This window comes from Eretmochelys imbricata, chromosome 1 (genome assembly GCF_965152235.1).
Source record: "Eretmochelys imbricata isolate rEreImb1 chromosome 1, rEreImb1.hap1, whole genome shotgun sequence".
NCBI lineage: Eukaryota > Metazoa > Chordata > Testudines > Cheloniidae > Eretmochelys > Eretmochelys imbricata.
Genome location: NC_135572.1, coordinates 354,243,274 through 354,260,534, shown reverse-complemented (window position 1 = coordinate 354,260,534; position 17,261 = coordinate 354,243,274). Strand labels below are relative to the sequence as shown.

General features: G+C 44.0%; 1 protein-coding gene and 1 long non-coding RNA gene across 4 annotated transcripts in view; one reads left to right on the top strand and one right to left on the bottom strand.

The window, feature by feature from the left end:
• The window catches only part of TASOR2 (transcription activation suppressor family member 2), a 76,150-nt gene that overhangs the window by 24,103 nt on the left and 34,786 nt on the right, over nt 1–17,261 (bottom strand). For all 3 annotated transcript variants that reach the window (XM_077837296.1, XM_077837280.1, XM_077837288.1), the window contains exons 14-17: nt 11,674–12,462; nt 10,426–10,662; nt 7,670–8,582; nt 4,736–5,270 (exon numbers count right to left, since the gene is read on the bottom strand). In XM_077837296.1, coding sequence (XP_077693422.1) covers nt 4,736–5,270; nt 7,670–8,582; nt 10,426–10,662; nt 11,674–12,462 — 2,474 coding nt within the window. The remainder of the gene's footprint in view (nt 1–4,735; nt 5,271–7,669; nt 8,583–10,425; nt 10,663–11,673; nt 12,463–17,261) is intronic.
• The window catches only part of LOC144276899 (uncharacterized), a 30,564-nt gene continuing 25,400 nt past the window's right edge, over nt 12,098–17,261 (top strand). Inside the window, exon 1 of the long non-coding RNA XR_013348361.1 lies at nt 12,098–12,154. This is a non-coding gene — a long non-coding RNA (uncharacterized LOC144276899). The remainder of the gene's footprint in view (nt 12,155–17,261) is intronic.

Here is a 17,261-nt window from a genome sequence, read left to right as displayed (position 1 = left end):
GCCAAATTCTGTACTCAAAATGGACAAGTGAGCCCATTCATGTCCCCTATCCTTCCAATTCCTCCTCAAGATCTTCTTCTTCTGTGATACTTATAGGGTATTGGCAGCTAACAACAGCTAGGGAGATGGCAAGTAGGAATTCCTGATTTGCTATTTTGTTTATTTGTATCTTAATATTTATTTTTTTAAACTGCCTTGAAATCATCTCATGGTGCACAGAGCTAATAAAAAAAAAGAAAAGGAGTACTTGTGGCACCTTAGAGACTAACCAATTTATCTGAAGCAAATACTCACCAACAACCACATACCACACAACAGAACCACTAACCCAGGAACCTATCCTTGCAACAAAGCCCGTTGCCAATTGTGCCCACATATCTATTCAGGGGACACCATCACAGGGCCTAATAATGTCAGCCACGCTATCAGAGGCTCGTTCACCTGCACATCCACCAATGTGATATATGCCATCATGTGCCAGCAATGCCCCTCTGCCATTTACATTGGTCAAACTGGACAGTCTCTACGTAAAAGAATAAATGGACACAAATCAGATGTCAAGAATTATAACATTCATAAACCAGTCGGAGAACACTTCAATCTCTCTGGTCACGCAATCACAGACATGAAGGTCGCTATCTTACAACAAAAAAACTTCAAATCCAGACTCCAGCGAGAAACTGCTGAATTGGAATTCATTTGCAAATTGGATACTATTAATTTAGGCTTAAATAGAGACTGGGAGTGGCTAAGTTATTATGCAAGGTAGCCTATTTCCCCTTGTTTTTTCCTACCCCCCCCCCCCACAGACGTTCTGGTTAAACTTGGATTTAAACTTGGAGAGTGGTCAGTTTGGATGAGCTATTGCCAGCAGGAGAGTGAGTTTGTGTGTGTGTGTGTTTTGGGGTGGGGGATGGGGGTGAGAAAGCCTGGATTTGTGCTGGAAATGGCCCACCTTGATTACCATGCACATTGTAGGGAGAGTGGTCACTTTGGATGAACTATTACCAGCAGGAGAGTGAGTTTGTGTGTGTATGGGGGTGAGAGAACCTGGATTTGTGCAGGAAATGGCCCACCTTGATTACCATGCACATTGTAAAGAGAGTGGTCACTTTGGATGGGCTATTACCAGCAGGAGAGTGAGTTTGTGTGTGGGAGGGCGGAGGGTTTGAAAACCTGGATTTGTGCTGGAAATGGCCCAACTTGATGATCACTTTAGATAAGCTATTACCAGCAGGAGAGTGAGTTTGTGTGTGGGGGTGGGGGGGGTGAGAAAACCTGGATTTGTGCTGGAAATGGCCCACCTTGATTATCATGCACATTGTAGGGAGAGTGGTCACTTTGGATAAGCTATTACCAGCAGGAGAGTGAGTTTGTGTGTGTGGTTTTTGGAGGGGGGTGAGGGAGTGAGAGAACCTGGATTTGTGCTGGAAATGGCCCACCTTGATTATCATACACACTGTGAAGAGAGTGGTCACTTTGGATGGGCTATAACCAGCAGGAGAGTGAGTTGGGGGGGGGGGGGGGCGGAGGGTGAGAAAACCTGGATTTGTGCTGGAAATGGCCCAACTTGATGATCACTTTAGATAAGCTATTACCAGCAGGACAGTGGGCTGGGAGGAGGTATTGTTTCATGGTCTCTGTGTGTATATAATGTCTTCTGCAGTTTCCACGGTATGCATCCGATGAAGTGAGCTGTAGCTCACGAAAGCTCATGCTCAAATAAATTGGTTAGTCTCTAAGGTGCCACAAGTACTCCTTTCTTTTTGCGAAGACAGACTAACACGGCTGTTACTCTGAAACAGAGCTAATCAGACCTCACGCTTTCCAACTTTACTCTCGCTTATTGCGTCTTGTCTTGAATTAGATTGTAAGTTCTTTGGAGCCTGGAACTGCCTCTTACATTTGTACAACACCTAACATAATGGTTTCCCAATGATCCCAATTATGGCCGCTGGGTGCTACTGTAGTACAAGAAATAGTGAAATCAACAGACACTGTTCACACTAATCTGAGGGCTGAATTTGGCTGTAAAAGCTGACTTTTGTCCACGTGGGGCTTGTTCACCTGGTGGGGTAATGGGCTCTCCAGGAGAGTGATTTCTAAAGCACACTAATGTGTGTACATTAATTGGTCTGGGTAGAGCCTGCTGGTGCACTTTAATGCAGTACTGTTTCAAACAGCACTATGTTAAAGCACACCAGCAGGGTCTACATGGATCAGTTAATATGCAACATGTTCGTGCTTTAGAAATCACTCCCCTGGAGAGCCTATTACCTTACCATGTAAACAAGCCCAAGTGGACAAAAGTAGTATTATGTAGACTCAGCAGGGTCTACACATTGTATGGACCAATTACCGTGCAAGACGTTCGTGAGCTGTAGAAATCACACCCCCATAGAACACATTATCCCACCATGTAGACAAGCCCTTGGGTTCCTCCCAAAGTACTTCTAAATTTACAGTACAATACTAAACGTATATTAAAAACCTTTGGTACATCCTTTAAAATGCAAAACGGGATCCCACTCTATAGTCTCGCAATTTGTTCAAGATGCTCCAGGAGACCCAGTCTAGGGGCTGAGTGCTCTATCCCAAAGCCGAAAAGACTATCAAAAGGTAGCCCAGAAACGGGTTGGGAACAAGGCCCAGAGGGTGGGCTGAAGAGAAGCCCTGGAAGGCATAAGAATCCTTTGGTTTGTTTGGACCTTTGTAGTTTGGACTTTTGCTACCACGGAACAGGTTATGTTTATTAGTGACTTGCCCAGAGGGCTAAGCCACATCTCCAGCACAGACTGGTGTCTGGAAGGCCGAGGATACCAACCCTGGGGAAGGAAACTGAGGCTGGGAGTGCCATGCTCGGCCAGTAGGGGACATTATAGGGCAGCCATACCCCATGACACACACCCTATAGAGAAAAAAAACCCCAAACATAACAAGCTATCCCAACCTCAACAGTTAAACCACCCTCCCCACCCCCACTCCCCAGCCCAAAATACCCCTGCAAACAGACAGCCTTTGTGGTGGGCCATAAAGGCCAACAAATTCTGGCTATTTTGGACTGAGGGTGAGTGAATTCCAAACACAAAGGACCTTCATGAATGGAGAATGTCTGGCCAGAGTACTTATAAACAGAAGGGGACTCCATTTCAAACCCCTTGGCTGAGCAGAATGTGGCTGCATCCCATGGGGAGATAGGGTGCCTCTCAAGTAGGAAAGTCTCAAGCCACTCACCATTTTGTTTCAGCAACGAATGAATGAATGAATGACTGAAACGCTGGTCAGCTTAAAAGAGGCACTGTAAAGCTTTTTATTTTTTTTTTTAAAAGGATGATTTATGATCCTGAAATCAGCATCTATAGACTTAAAAGGGTACAAAAACATCACCAACACCCCTTCTGCCAATCAGTTCCTTCCTCATTTGTCTGCCAGAGCATGAGTTCCTCAGGGTCCACAGTGCTTCGTGTGCAATAACAACTTTATTAGGGTCTTAGCAATGAAAATAGGGGCGAACACGCTCCCAGCCTCTGCCTAGGTGTCTGTGATGTCAGGAGACGCTCTAAGAGACACTGAAGCCTGAACGTGGGACTCAACTGTCTGTCAGGTGCTCTCTAAGTCCAGCGGATTCCACTTAATCAAATCCTGGCATTAGCAACTTCTGCTTAATGGCAACATATTGCTGGGAACCATGCCCATCCCATGAACATCAATGATAAGGGAGTTTGGATATTGGCAAATATTGGATATTTTTTAAAAAAAAAAAAGGGAGCTTAAGAATGGCCCCACTGCAGGCAGGCTTGTGCAGCTGCAGCCAGGGAAGGAAGTTCTGGGACCTGCCTGCCCTGGTCGCCCCTCCCCCCCAAGCAAATCTGCCTGCAGCTGCTGCTTAGCCTGTCACAGCACTTCCTTGTGGGCTGCAACCCGGCAAACCTGCTGGCACGCAGGGACCACACTGGAGGTAAGGGGCCCTGGGCAGGGCTGCAGGCTGGGAGGGGAAACAGTGGGCAGGGCAGTAGTAAGGGGAAGGGTGGAGGGTGCAGCCTGGATACCAGAGTCTCTCTCCTTGCACTCTCCAGGCTGCACCCTGCTGGGGGGACTGCACGAAGCGCTGGGATGGGCTGGGCCCTGAATGCTGAAGAATACAGGAGAGGTAGGGTACAGGCTCCTATCACCCCTGCTCTCCGAGGAAAGCCCCAGCATCCAGCCTGCAGCTCCCCTCCTTGCTGCTGCCCTGCCTGTAAGCAGGTTTGCAGGGCTGCAGCCAGGGAAGGCACATCCCTATGCTTCCTTCCCTGCCTGCTGCTGTACAAACCTGCCTGCCACTTATTAGCAACTGCTGGACAATGGCAACTTTTTGCTGGCAACTGAGGGGTTACTAATCAGTGGCATCTACCGTATGATTAGCTCCCACCTGCAGGGCATGGTCAGAGCCTTCAGGACTCCTCACATTCCTCCCCGTTCTGTTACCTTCTTCTCCATCAAGAGAGTCACTGTTGTGGCAACATTCCCCTAACAGGGATGGATACAGCTCCTTCCAGTTCCCATGCACACTGGTAGTTATGAACCCAGCAGAAGAAGCAAGTGTCACTGGAGTGGGAAACAAGGCCCTCTTGTGCCCCCTTTTTACATTACTTAGTATGGGTCTTTGAGGCAGGTGTTTGTTACAAACACTCCCTATGTCTTCCCTGTGTTGTATTTCTTACATAACTATAGCGACTGAAATCCATGATCTTACCTTATTGAATGCATGGACAATATCTACGCATCCATCAATAATCACCTCTTGTGGTCCATCTTTCAAAGGTGGGCTGCTAGGATCACTGCAGTCATTGTTTGAAAAGGTCTTTATACAACTTGTGGATGATGGTTCATCACAAGAAAGCAATTGCTCAGAGGAATAGGATACTGTGCTATGGACAGTGCTGGAAACTTGATTGACCTCAGACTGAGAATCTGCAGGACATTTTTCCAAGCCGAAAGCTCCTTCACAGTCATCACTTAATTCCAGAGTAGTGCTGGAAGTCTGATTGGCCTCAGATTGAGAGTCTGCAGGGCACTTTTCTAGATTAAAAGCGCCTTCACAGTCATCACTTAATTCAAAAGCATCCAGACTACTGTTTATGGATACATATTTTTCAGGGTTACTGTGTTCTACCACCTTCCTTGTACTGCTTAGGAATTTGTTTGGTTTGCTATAAAACAGAGCTACCCACATGTGAAGTATAAGCTTCATTTCTTCCACATCATCGGGCATACCAGGGTCCCAGGGCCTGGAGGGAAAAACAAATAAACTTAATTTCTCTAGCTGGTTGTGCAAAACTAATTCACATCAGCCCAATGGATTCAGAAGTCTCAAATGCAGGGAGCTCTTAGCAGAGGTCTAAATTATAAACTAGGCGGTTGTTTGTTTTTGTTTTTCCTTGTCTGAAAAAGGGTGAAATTTGTAGCCATAAATCAGTGGCTACAGTTTTGGATTTGCAATTCACTGGATGGGGACACCAGCCAGGAGCAGGGGGGAATCTGCCCAGAGTCTGGTTGGCTGCCGTGCTCCCTGTGGGGAGCCCGGGTGGCAGCCCAAGCCAGGAGCCTGGGTAGCAGCCTGGCTTGGAGCCGAGACCTACCAGCAGCCCCCCATTGGGGAACTGGCTTTCTTGTCAATTTCACAGCCCCATCAGAGCCATGAAATTTACAAGATAGCCAGCAGCCAGTGTAAGGAATGCAGTCTCTACAGGACACTGCCTCGCCCTAAGTACACTGACATAAGCCCAAAGCCTCTCGTAGAGGTGGAGTTATTATTAGGGCTGTCAAGCAATTAAAAAACTTAATCATGATGAATCGCACTGTTCAACAATAATAGAATACCATTTATTTAAATATTTTGGATGTTTTCTACATTTTCAAATATATTGTTTTCAATTATAACACAGAATACAAAGTGTACAGTGCTCACTTTATTTTTTATTACCAATATTTGTGCTGTAAAAAACAAAAGAAATAGTATTTTTCAATTCACCTCATACAAGTACTGTAATGCAATCTCTTTATCATGGAAGTTGAACTTACAAATGTAGAATTATGTACACAAAAAACTGCATTCAAAAATAAAACAAAATGTAAAACTTTAGAGCCTACAAGTCCACTCAGTCCTACTTCTTGTTCAGCCAGTCATTCACACAAACAAATTTGTTTACATTTGCAGGAGATAATACTGCCCGCTTCTTGTTTACACTGTCACCTGAAAGTGAGAACAGGTGTTCTCATGGCACTGTTGTAGCCGGCGTTGCAAGATATTTACATGCCAGATGCACTAAAGATGTCCCTTCATCTTCAACTACCTTTCCAGAGGACACGCTTCCAGGCTGATGAGGGGTTCTGCTCAATAACGGTCCAAAGCAGTGCAGACAAATGCATGTTCATTTTCATCATCTGAGTCAGATGCCACTAGCACTAGGTTGATTTTCTTTTTTGATGGGTCAGGTTCTGTAGTTTCTGCATCTGAGTGTTGCTCTTTTAAGACTTCTGAAAGCATGCTCCACATCTTGTCCCTCTCAGATTTTGGAAGGCACGTCATATTCTTAAACCTTGGGTTCAGTGCTGTAGCTCTCTTTAGAAATCTCACATTGGTACCTTCTTTGCGTTTTGTGAAATCTGCAGTGAAAGTGTTCTTAAAATGAACAACATGTGCTGGGTCATCATCCAAGGCAGAAATACATGTCAGAAAGCGCGTAAAACAGAGCAGGAGACATACTATTCTCCCACAAGGAGTTCTGTCAAAATTTAATTAACACATTTTTTTAACGAGCGTCGTCAGCATGGAAGCATGTCCCCTGGAATGGTAGCCGAAGCATGAAGGGGCATACGAATGTTTAGCATATCTGGCACCTAAATACTTTGCAATGCCAGCTACAAAAGTGCCATGCGAACACCTGTTCTCACTTTCAGGTAACATCGTAAATAAGAAGCGGGCAGCATTATATCCCAAAAATGTGAACAAACTTGTTTGTCTTAGCGATTGGCTGAACAAGAAGTAGGACTGAGTGGACTTGTAGGCTCTAAAGTTTTACATTGCTTTGTTTTTGAGTGCAGTTATGTAGCAAAAAAAAAAATCTACATTTGTAAGTTGCACTTTCTCGATAAAGAGATTGCATTATGGTACGTGTATGACATGAACTGAAAATACTATTTCTTTTGTTTATCATTTTTACAGTGCAAATATTCATAATAAAAATAATAATATAAAGTGAGCACTGTACAATTTGTATTCTGTGTTGTAATTTAAATCAATATATTTGAAAATATAGAAAAACACCCAAAAACAGTTAATAAATTTCAATTGATATTCTATTGTTTAACAGTGCAATTAAAACTGCGATTAATAGCGATTAATTTTTTAAATCGCGATTAATATTATTGAGTTAATCGCGTGAGTGAACTGCAATTAATCGACAGCCCTAGTTATTATATTGGTGTAGTAGGGCCCTTACATTGGCAGGAGCAAGGCTGTAGCGTAGACACTGACATAGTTAGGTCGACATAAGCTGCCTTTTGTCAACCTACCTCTGTAGCGTAGACCAGGCCAAAGAAACCCCTTTTCAACAGTGCTCCAGAAGTACTGTAGAGAAGATAGGGCAAGAAATATCTATAATTTACCCACCACTGAGCTACTTACCCATGCAGAGCACGAATTACAGTTTTCTCTAAAGAATTGTTGGTGTATTTGCTATCTAAATTGAAGAGGTATTCAGCTTCCCATTGACATGTCACCTTAACAGATCCATCACAGCTCTTCACTGTGTGAGACTTGGAGAAGTCTTCCTTCAACCTGGAAGAAAGGGCACCTCTTCTGCGTTTTACCACTAAGTCGTCAAATGGCTTCTGAGCATGAGTATTGTTCTGCTGATGCCGGAAAGGCAGAACTTTCCCAACTAGAGGACCCGATTTAGCACTTTTAGCTCCATTTCTGAAGGCAGCAGGGCCCTGTGCTCCTTTTGGGAGGGCGTTTTTTTTAGAATGTTCTGATATCTGTGAGGCATAAGAGTGCTCAGAGGCAATAGAAGAATGCTTGTTCACATCTGAAGTATCTAGCACCTCCTTGGAAAGCAATGGCCGGGCTTTGGCAGAGTTAGGGCTTGTGCAGTTCTTCTTGCTGGAAATTACAGGGCTTTTATCTCTTGGGATAGCAGCTAAGTCTTTTCTTAAATCAGATTTTGCAGGAGAAGAAAGTTTCTGATTCTCTGTTTGGCTAGAAGAGGATCCTCCCTTTAGATGTTTATCCACCCTGTGGTATTCATGATCTGAAGCAATTCGCGAAGGCTTCCTTTTCCGAAGAGAGCGTCGCTCTTTTGACAGGTCATAAGGAGAGGCAGCTCTACTATCTTTATGATCAAGTGGAGGAATGCAAGAGCTCAGAGCTAGATCAGCCAACAAATTCAACCCATGTGATTCACAGTTACTTCCTTTCAGAGTCAGGTTGACATCTTGAGCAGTAACACTGTGTGTGTAAGTCTCATTTACGCCACTGACTGTCCCTTGACTTTCTGATGGAACTTCATTTGATGACAGTGACAAAGTCTCTTTCTTTACTGCATAAGAAAAACAAAATCAGATAATAAATACTGAACCACATATTTCTATCATGAGAAATACTTAAAGTAGAGTTCTGCTCTTAAAAGTGACTGTCCAAATGGCATCATGGCATTTATTACTTCTCAATTATTTCCACCTCAAATATACCCAGTTTGCAAGTAAAAAGATGGTAAATTTGCAAATTTAAAATAAAGTTCAAGAAATACAAAAGTTAATTTTGCTATTGTTGTTACAGTAGCATTTTAGGATTCGCTTTGTTGTGCAAGGAGCTGTACAGAGAGAGGCTGAGAGTTTACGGTGTAATAGAATCTTAACTTGAACACACTGCACATACTGAATATATTCAAGTATACATTTAAACAATACAGCCAGTAAGGAAAAATACTACATATATACAGTGTAACTGCTCTTTAACCTTACTTTTACATTTCCTCTCTTTTTTCATTTTAATTTGCAATCTTCATGTTGCATGAACAGTGGTTTGCTTTTAGTTCTCCACATAGTTTCTGAAGTCTTTAAAAAGAGGAAACAAACCCCACTGATGCATGCTTCCAAGTAGTGCATAATCAGTTCTTCCAAGTGCATAATACAGATACATGCATCTCAAAGACTGTGCACTTTATACAGATCCAGGCACAATTATGGTGCCTCCTGGAAGTCATCGAGTGACACAAAACTCCAGAGCGTCAAGAATATTTATTTATTTATTTATTTATCCAATGTTTAAAATGCACCCACCACCATGTCTCTGGGCATGTGCATATAAAAACAATACAAAAATTATATAACATTACATAAAGTAGACTCATAATAAAAAAAGTACAAAAATATCCCTTCCCACTCTTCATGCAAAGCCCTGAAAAGATACGCTCTGTATAGTGTCCTGAGGGCTAAACTCTGGCTCTGTAGCAAGGCATTTAAATTGTGTTTTTCTTCTTCCTAAAAATTTTCCCTTTTTTTGGCACATGCTGGGACTCTGCTCCCAGTTTCTTTCCCTAAAATATTATACATCTACATACGTGTGTAACCAAACCAAAACAGGACGTGCCCTCTGAGGGCATAAACAAGACACTGGAGGGGCTTGGTGCTCAACTTTGAGATTCCACCTCACCTCGGCCACAGCCAGTGCACAGATGGGAGACGAGTGCTAATCTAACAAACGCTGAATGAAGTATATTGCTTACACCACAGACAGCACTGCTTATTTTTTATGGTCTGTAGTAAAAGAATAACGATTCATAATTTGAGTCCAGGGAGTGAGATTACTCTCCAAAACCTTCTCTCCACTTGGCAAAGGGGCCAGAGAGAAAGAAAGACTGGAGACAGAGAGATCTAGAGAAGGATGTTGTAAAACATGCTGAGTTTAAAAAATGTAAGGGCTTTCCTGTTCCATCGTTTATTCTGGCACTTTAATACTAGTTCTCAGTTGTAGACAGAGAGTCTTTGCAAGCCAACATTTGCACATACTGTATAAACAGGCTTTCCACACTGCTTTTGAAACTCTCTCTAGTTTATTCTTTTGAGTTGTGGCAATTTCACTATTTTTAAAAGCACTGGATTTACAGTATAATAAGCTAAAAACCTGGTCAGATGCCAAATATAAATTGGGCTTATAAGACACATTACACAATTTGCCTTAAAGCAGTTTAAAAGCATGAGCCATTCTCAGATGTGAAAAGAGCAGTTTGAATGATCAGAGAACTGCACATTTTCCAAGCTTACTATCTGAGTGATTAGGAAGTGTCTCAAAGAGGCTGGAACAATTTACAAATCAAATTGGATATTCATGATATCCCTAATATTTTAGATGAAAAGGTACACAAAGAACAACATTCTTACCAGGTTCCAATTGTTGTATGGCTTTAGGCTTACAGCTCCCTTTAGGTATGGTTTTTATGGTCTTACTTTTTGTTTGCTTTGCGACTTGCTCAGAAATCTGATCATTTTTTGCATCTGGTTGCTTAAGTTTCCTTGGTTTCTTGGCAGCCAAGCTAGTACCTTCAGGCGAAGACGTTCCTTTAGTTGTAGGCTCAGATTGTGTTCTGTGTACAAATTCTGCAGATAGTACCTCAGCACCTTGGATGAAAAAAGGTCTTTTTAAAGGGGGGTTAGTTAAAAAAAATTTTTTTAAAAGAAACACTAGTTTCAATAGACATAGGAATGTACAAGTTACTGGTGACAACACAGTCCAGATGACAACTGGTTTAAAATATTTGATTTTAGAAAGAGGGGTATATGACTGAAAGTAACCAGAAAGTGCTTATTAAAATTTAAGCTTCAACACACAAGCTTATATTAGTGCACTATTTCTCAACACTTTCACTGTCCAAGAATCAACACTTGATCAGTGTGAACTCATTTGACAAGTTACTGTACTCCTCCTGCTTGGCACATCTAGATGTAAAGCCTAGATGTATTTATTTAGCATTCCAAGTGGCTTCTGAGCCCTTGTCTCATATTGCTCAGAACTGTAGCCAGGAGCAGAAGCTTTTGGGTAATTTCCAAATGGAAGGCAGCGCAGTGCAGGATGGAGTTTGGCATGTTGGTTGAACAGGTGCAGCCATACTCATAGTTTCCAATCCACATGGAGGAGAAACCATTGTAGACTCCACAAATTCAGCCTAACCTGAACTAAAGACCAGCTCCTGATGTTGCAGCTACTGATACAAACACACACTTCTAAAATGTCTGGAACGACTGCTGTGTGTGGACATATACGACAACAGCTTTGCATGCCCAAGGCATTTTAGCTGCAAGCTTAACACCATGTTTTTTCACCTAGTGTCATCTGGGTCAGAGTGAGAAGGAGAGTCCCCTGTAAGGAAGCCAGAAGGAAAACCATGAAAGGAAGTCTTTCAATCAACTAGCAACAAGTGATGACTCAGCAACTGATCTACCTGCCCGAGATATTGGAAACCTGTTTATTATTATTGTTAACATTCTCACCCAAGGCAGGAATCGAGTGATGTTCCTTAAGTATATCAACACACAAACAAGGTAAGACAATTGTGATCGAGTTTTAAACTTCAGACATGGATTATATATACGATGAGTTTTTTTGAGCGAGTTGGTTTATATGGTGCTTACCTCTTTTCCTTTTATGTGGAAACTGCAAATTTGCTAATTTAAGTGTGGGTTCATTAGAATTTGTTGTGAGTCCTTGTTTTTTGGGAAAAGGAAAAGAAACATTCATCCTTTTCTTTTTGGTCCCTTTTCTGTTGCTGTCCACCACAGAAAGAATTTTCAAAGGGGCCCATTTCTTCTTTGTGCTGCTCACAATGGCTCTGTTGGATTTCCTCTTATTCTGCTGCATCTTCAGATTACCTGCTGGGTTCATTTCCACCTTGGTATCTTCCTGGAACTGGTTCAATTCTGGAATATTCTTAGGTTTTTCAGTTTCAACTCTGATCTCTGCTGCTATGTCAGGAAGCACAGAGTCCGGTGGCAAAACGAAAGCCAAGTCAGCCTCACAGGTTCTGTCAGAAATGCCGCACAGGGACTGAGGACTGCCCGCCAAACAGTCTAAGGCCACGGACATTTCCAAAGAATAGCTGCTGGGGTCAGAAAGGTAAGACTGCAATTGGGAAAATGACTGTTTCGGGCATTTTTCAGAAGGACAAACACTTTCAGACTTATTTGGTGATGGATCACAAGAAAGGGGCAAATTGTCATTTGTGCCAGAAGCTGCAAGTGAATTTTTAGCAAGTTTTGCAAATTTCTGGAAGTACCGCTTCACCAAAATGCTGGAATGGAGTCCCGCCTCAGGTGGACATGCTGTCGCTTCCTGTATGGCATAGTGAAGGCCAGGCAAAACAGAGGTTACTTTTAAAGAGATCTCGTTGAGTTTGTTTTCACAGTTCAATTCCTGTTTTTTTACTGGGGGGGAAAAAAATAGTACTTCAATAATATAACAATATGATCACGCAAACACACAAACATATCAAAGCTAAAGTAATGTTAAAGGTCTGAAACACCCACAAAAAGTTATCCCAAAAACAGTCTCCTCACTTTGATGGATGCTTTTAACTCCTGCTAAAGATAAGGAGAGTTCCACATGGATAACAAACATAGACTAGACCCCTCGGAGTCAAGAAAGAAATTCTAAGCTAATTCTCTTTCATTAGCTTGCCCCGTTGTGCAAGTTATTACAGAGGCTTTAGAGAAAAGTGTAACATTACATATCGTACACAGATCAAGTTCAGTTATCTGAATGTTTCCAAGGAAATCTGAAATGCTGGGATAAACAGTTTTGAATAAATGAATTTTTGGTTCCATACCAATTTAAAATTTGAGATACCTCAAAATTCAGGTAACTGGGGTTGGCGTGTGCTGTTTATCTCCCTGTTTAGATGCTACCTTCAATAGTATTTGCATCTTTACTATGCCGACCGCTGGAGAAAGTAATTGGCTTGGAAACTACAGTTCTACTAAACAAAAGACGTATAGTACGTTGTGCAGAATAGGGAAAAGAGGGTATAAACAGGAGGCGCTAAGGTAATACAAATAAATAATGCCAGAATGCTACTCTCAGCTGGACACATTGCCTTTAATGGGGCCAGGATTTCACCCACTGGGAGTTTTACCATTGACTTCAATGCGGCCAGAATTTTACCACCCATTGTCTTCAACATTAGGGAAACAGCCAACTTGCTGAAGGTACGGATCTCCATTTGTTAAATGTCCCTGCTGTTTGAGGGAATTCATTTGAAGGTAGAGTCAGATGCTTTTCAACCACCCATTTCATGAATAACCAATGTGAGACATGGCTTGCTGGGTTTCGCCAGATGCCCAATTTGTGCAACCTGCTTCATTATTTAGCCTACTGCAATCTCACAATTGCAACACAAGCCCTGGTGAGCCCAAGACTTGATTGACATATGTCACTCTTAGCAAGGCTCCCAGCAGTGCTGCTCCGCTGCCCGTTGCTTGTTCAAGAATGCAGCAGCTCATCTGTTCACTGGGTTGAGCAACCCCCATCGTATTACACGTATCCTACACTCTTCACATCGGGTGGGCTTCAGAGCCCAGGCTCCAACTTGAGCTGAAACTTCAAAGTGCTGTTTACACAGCTATTTTTAGAGCACCAGCCCTGCGAGCCCAAGTCTGTTGACCAGGGGTGGGAGGCTTGCTGCCATATGTTGTGCAGATATACCACGGGCGGGCAAACTTTTTGGCCTGAGGGCTGCACTGGGTTTCCGAAATTGTACAGAGAGCTGCTTAGGGGAGGCTGTGCTTCCCCAAACAGCCAGGCGTGGCCCGGCCCCCACCCCCCATCCAACCCCCCTCTGCTTCTCGCCCCCCCCCCCCCCCCCCCAGGACTCCTGCCCCATCCAACCCGCCCTGTTCCCTGACAGTCCCCCCAGGACTCCTGCCCCATCCACCCCCCCTGCTCCCTGTCCCCTGACTGCCCCCCGCCACCCCATCCAACCCCTCCTCTCATTCCTGACGGCCACCCCCTATCCAAGCACCCCTTCTCCCTGTCCCCTGACTGCCCCTGGAACCCCTGCCCCCCACCGCCCCATCCAACCCCCCCCTCCTTCCAGACTGCCCCCTGGGGACCCCTGTTCCCCGCCCTCTGACCGCCCCGACCCCCATCCACACCCCCGCCCCTGACCACCCTCCCCAAACTCCCCTGCCCCTTTACTGCGCTGCCTGGAGCACCGGTGCTGGGGCACCAGAGCGCCAGGACAGACAGAGCATTGTGCCGGCGGCACAGTGAGCTGAGGCTGCGGGGGAGGGGCTGGGGGCTAGCCTCCCGGACCAGGAGCTCAGGGGCCGGGCAGGAGGGTCCCACGGGCCGGATGTGGCCCACGGGCCATAGTTTGCCCACCTCTGAGATATACCCTTAGGTAGGCTCACAACAGACACTGTTAATTTTCAAAGCCTCAAATCTCCAACAGCATAAGAATGGCCATACTGGGTCAGACCAAAGGTCCATCTAGCCCAGTATCCTGTCTACCGACAGTGGTGAATGCCAGGTTCCCCAAAAGGAATGAACAGAACAGGGAATCATCAAGTGATCCATCCTCGGTCACCCATTCCCAGCTTCTGGGAGACTAGAAACACCATCCCTGCCAATCCTGGCTAACAGCCATTGATGGACCTATCCTCCATGAACTTATCTAGTTCTTTTTTGAACTCTGTTATAGTCTTGGCCTTCACGACATCCTCTGGCAAAGAATTCCACGGGTTGACTGTGCATTGGGGGAAGAAATACTTCCTTTTGTTTGTTTTAAACCAGCTGCCTATTAATTTCATTGGGTGACTCCTAGTTCTTGTGTTATGAGAAGGAGTAAGTAACACTTCCTTATTTACTTTCTCCACACCAGTCATGATTTTATAGACCTCAATCATATCCCCCCTTAGTCATCTCTTTTCCAAGCTGAAAATGTCCTAGTCTTATTAATCTCTCCTGATACGGAAACCATTCGATACCCCTAACCATTTTTGTTGCCCTTCTCTGCACCTTTTCCAATTCCAATATATCTTTTTTGACATGGGGCGACCGCATCTGCATGCAGTATTCAAGAGGTGGGCGTACCATAGATTTATAGAGAGGCAACATGATATTTTCCATCTTATTATCTCTCCCTTTCTTAATGATTCCCAACATTCTGTTCGCTGTTTTGACTGTGGCTGCCCATAGAGTGGCTGTTTTCAGAGAATTATCCACAATGACTCCAAGATCTCTTTCTTGAAGGGTAACAGCTAATTTAGCCCCCGTCGCTGTATGTGCGGAGTTGGCATGACTATTAATTCTTAGAATTCTAAAGTGAGAAACAGCAACTGAGTAAATTCAGCGCCACCTCTCTTCTCCTCTCCCTTTGCCCTCCCTTTTCCATCTTGCCATCTTCACAGCCTCACAAAACCCCAGTACAGAGCCAACCAAAAGGCTCTCCACTCCTCCCCTCAGAGCTAGGAGAGGGTCTATAACAGGGGTGGCCAACCTGTGGCTCTTCAGAAGTTAATATACGGCTCCTTGTCTAGGCACTGACTCCAGAGCTGGAGCTATAGATGCCAACTTTCCAATGTGCCGGGGGGTGCTCACTGCTCAACCCCTGCTCTGCCCCAAGCCCTGCCCCCACTCCACCCTCTCCCCCAAGGTCTCTGCCCCTTTCCCCAAGTCTGCCATGCCCTCGCTCCTCCCCCACAGAGCCTCCTGCGCATGCGAAACAGCTGACTGCGGCAGGTGCTGACTGGCGGGGCTGCCGGCAGGTGGGAAGCGTTGCAGGCTGGAGCTGATGGAGGGCTGCTGACGTATTACTGTGGCTCTTCGGCAATGTACACTGGTAAATTCTGGCTCCTTCTCAGGCTCAGGTTGGCCACCCCTGGTCTATAACAACTTTATTTTTAACACTGGGAAGGAGAAAGTTCAGTTCTGGCAGGAAAGCAAGATTTGAACTGGGTTAACACAGGTCTACAATAGCTCATTCAGATAACTGAAATTAAACAGCATCCTAAAAAGGAGTCCTGTTGAAACCAACAACTGGAAGCTACTAAACGTTAAAATCTTACAGTGCAATCTAATTGAAATTACACTATCAATATAAATTTAAGAACTGTAATGTAATTAGAGTACTAATTACTATACATTATCCTCTCCTCTTCCCTCTTTTCCTGGCTTGGAACCAGGAAGTAATGGCAAACTCCTTCCCACATCCACACTGTGCTCAAACCTGCCACTTCATTCTCCACAACACATCAAAGCTCTGTCCTTTCTGCCCCATTCACCTGGGCAGCGCTGGGCTCCAATAATTTCCTGTCTTGACTATAGCAAAATCCTCCCCTCTGGCCTCAGTGACACCCACATCATCCTCATTCCAGTCTGTCCAAAATGTGGCCATCAAAATTATCTTCCTTCACAGACTGACCATCTCACCCCACGTTCTGAATCCCCTCCAGTAGCTTCCCTTTGGAGACACGTCAAGTTTAAAATTCTCACATTCATCTTCAAAGCTATCCATAACTCTATTCCAGCCTACATCTTGGATCTTGTCTGCTATCACATTTTCCCCTTCTTGCTCTGCCATTTTCTGTGATTTCCTTCTCTCACATTACTCTCCGTATGTCTCCTCCCACTCCAAGCATGGAATGCTATTCCCAAAGCAGTGTGCCAAGCTACAGTCATCTTTTCATCCAAATTACGTTTAAAAGCCTATTTCTGCCACAGCTGCCCGAAGGAAGAGAGTTCATAGCTTAGTTCAAATTATGAATACAAGCTAAACTCCTCCCACCTCTGGATTTCCAACTGGATCCTGTCTACTTTCTAAATTGTGAGCTCTTTAAGGCCTGGTTTGTTTTTATTTGTGTGCTGTACGGCACCGAAGCACATTGTCAGCACAGTAATCACTAAAACAAGAACAGAATAAAATACATGATAGTGTGTGTTGATGTAATGTTTTACTGGCTTGAGTTTAGGATGAATCACCAAAAACAAAGCCAAAAGTTACACAGGTCATTTAAAAGGAGAAGCAAATACAACTTTTCTACCAGCATCACGTATTATATTTCATATGTTTAAAATGAAAAGTTGTTTCAGAAACTATTTTAGAATTGTAACATTTTGAGTGCTATAATTTTTTGTATCCTTCCTCCTGTACAGTCTAGTTAGTTGCATTACAGTACATCCTCACAGCAAGAAAAAAGCCTATGGCAGCAAGTCTGAGAGCCTGGGT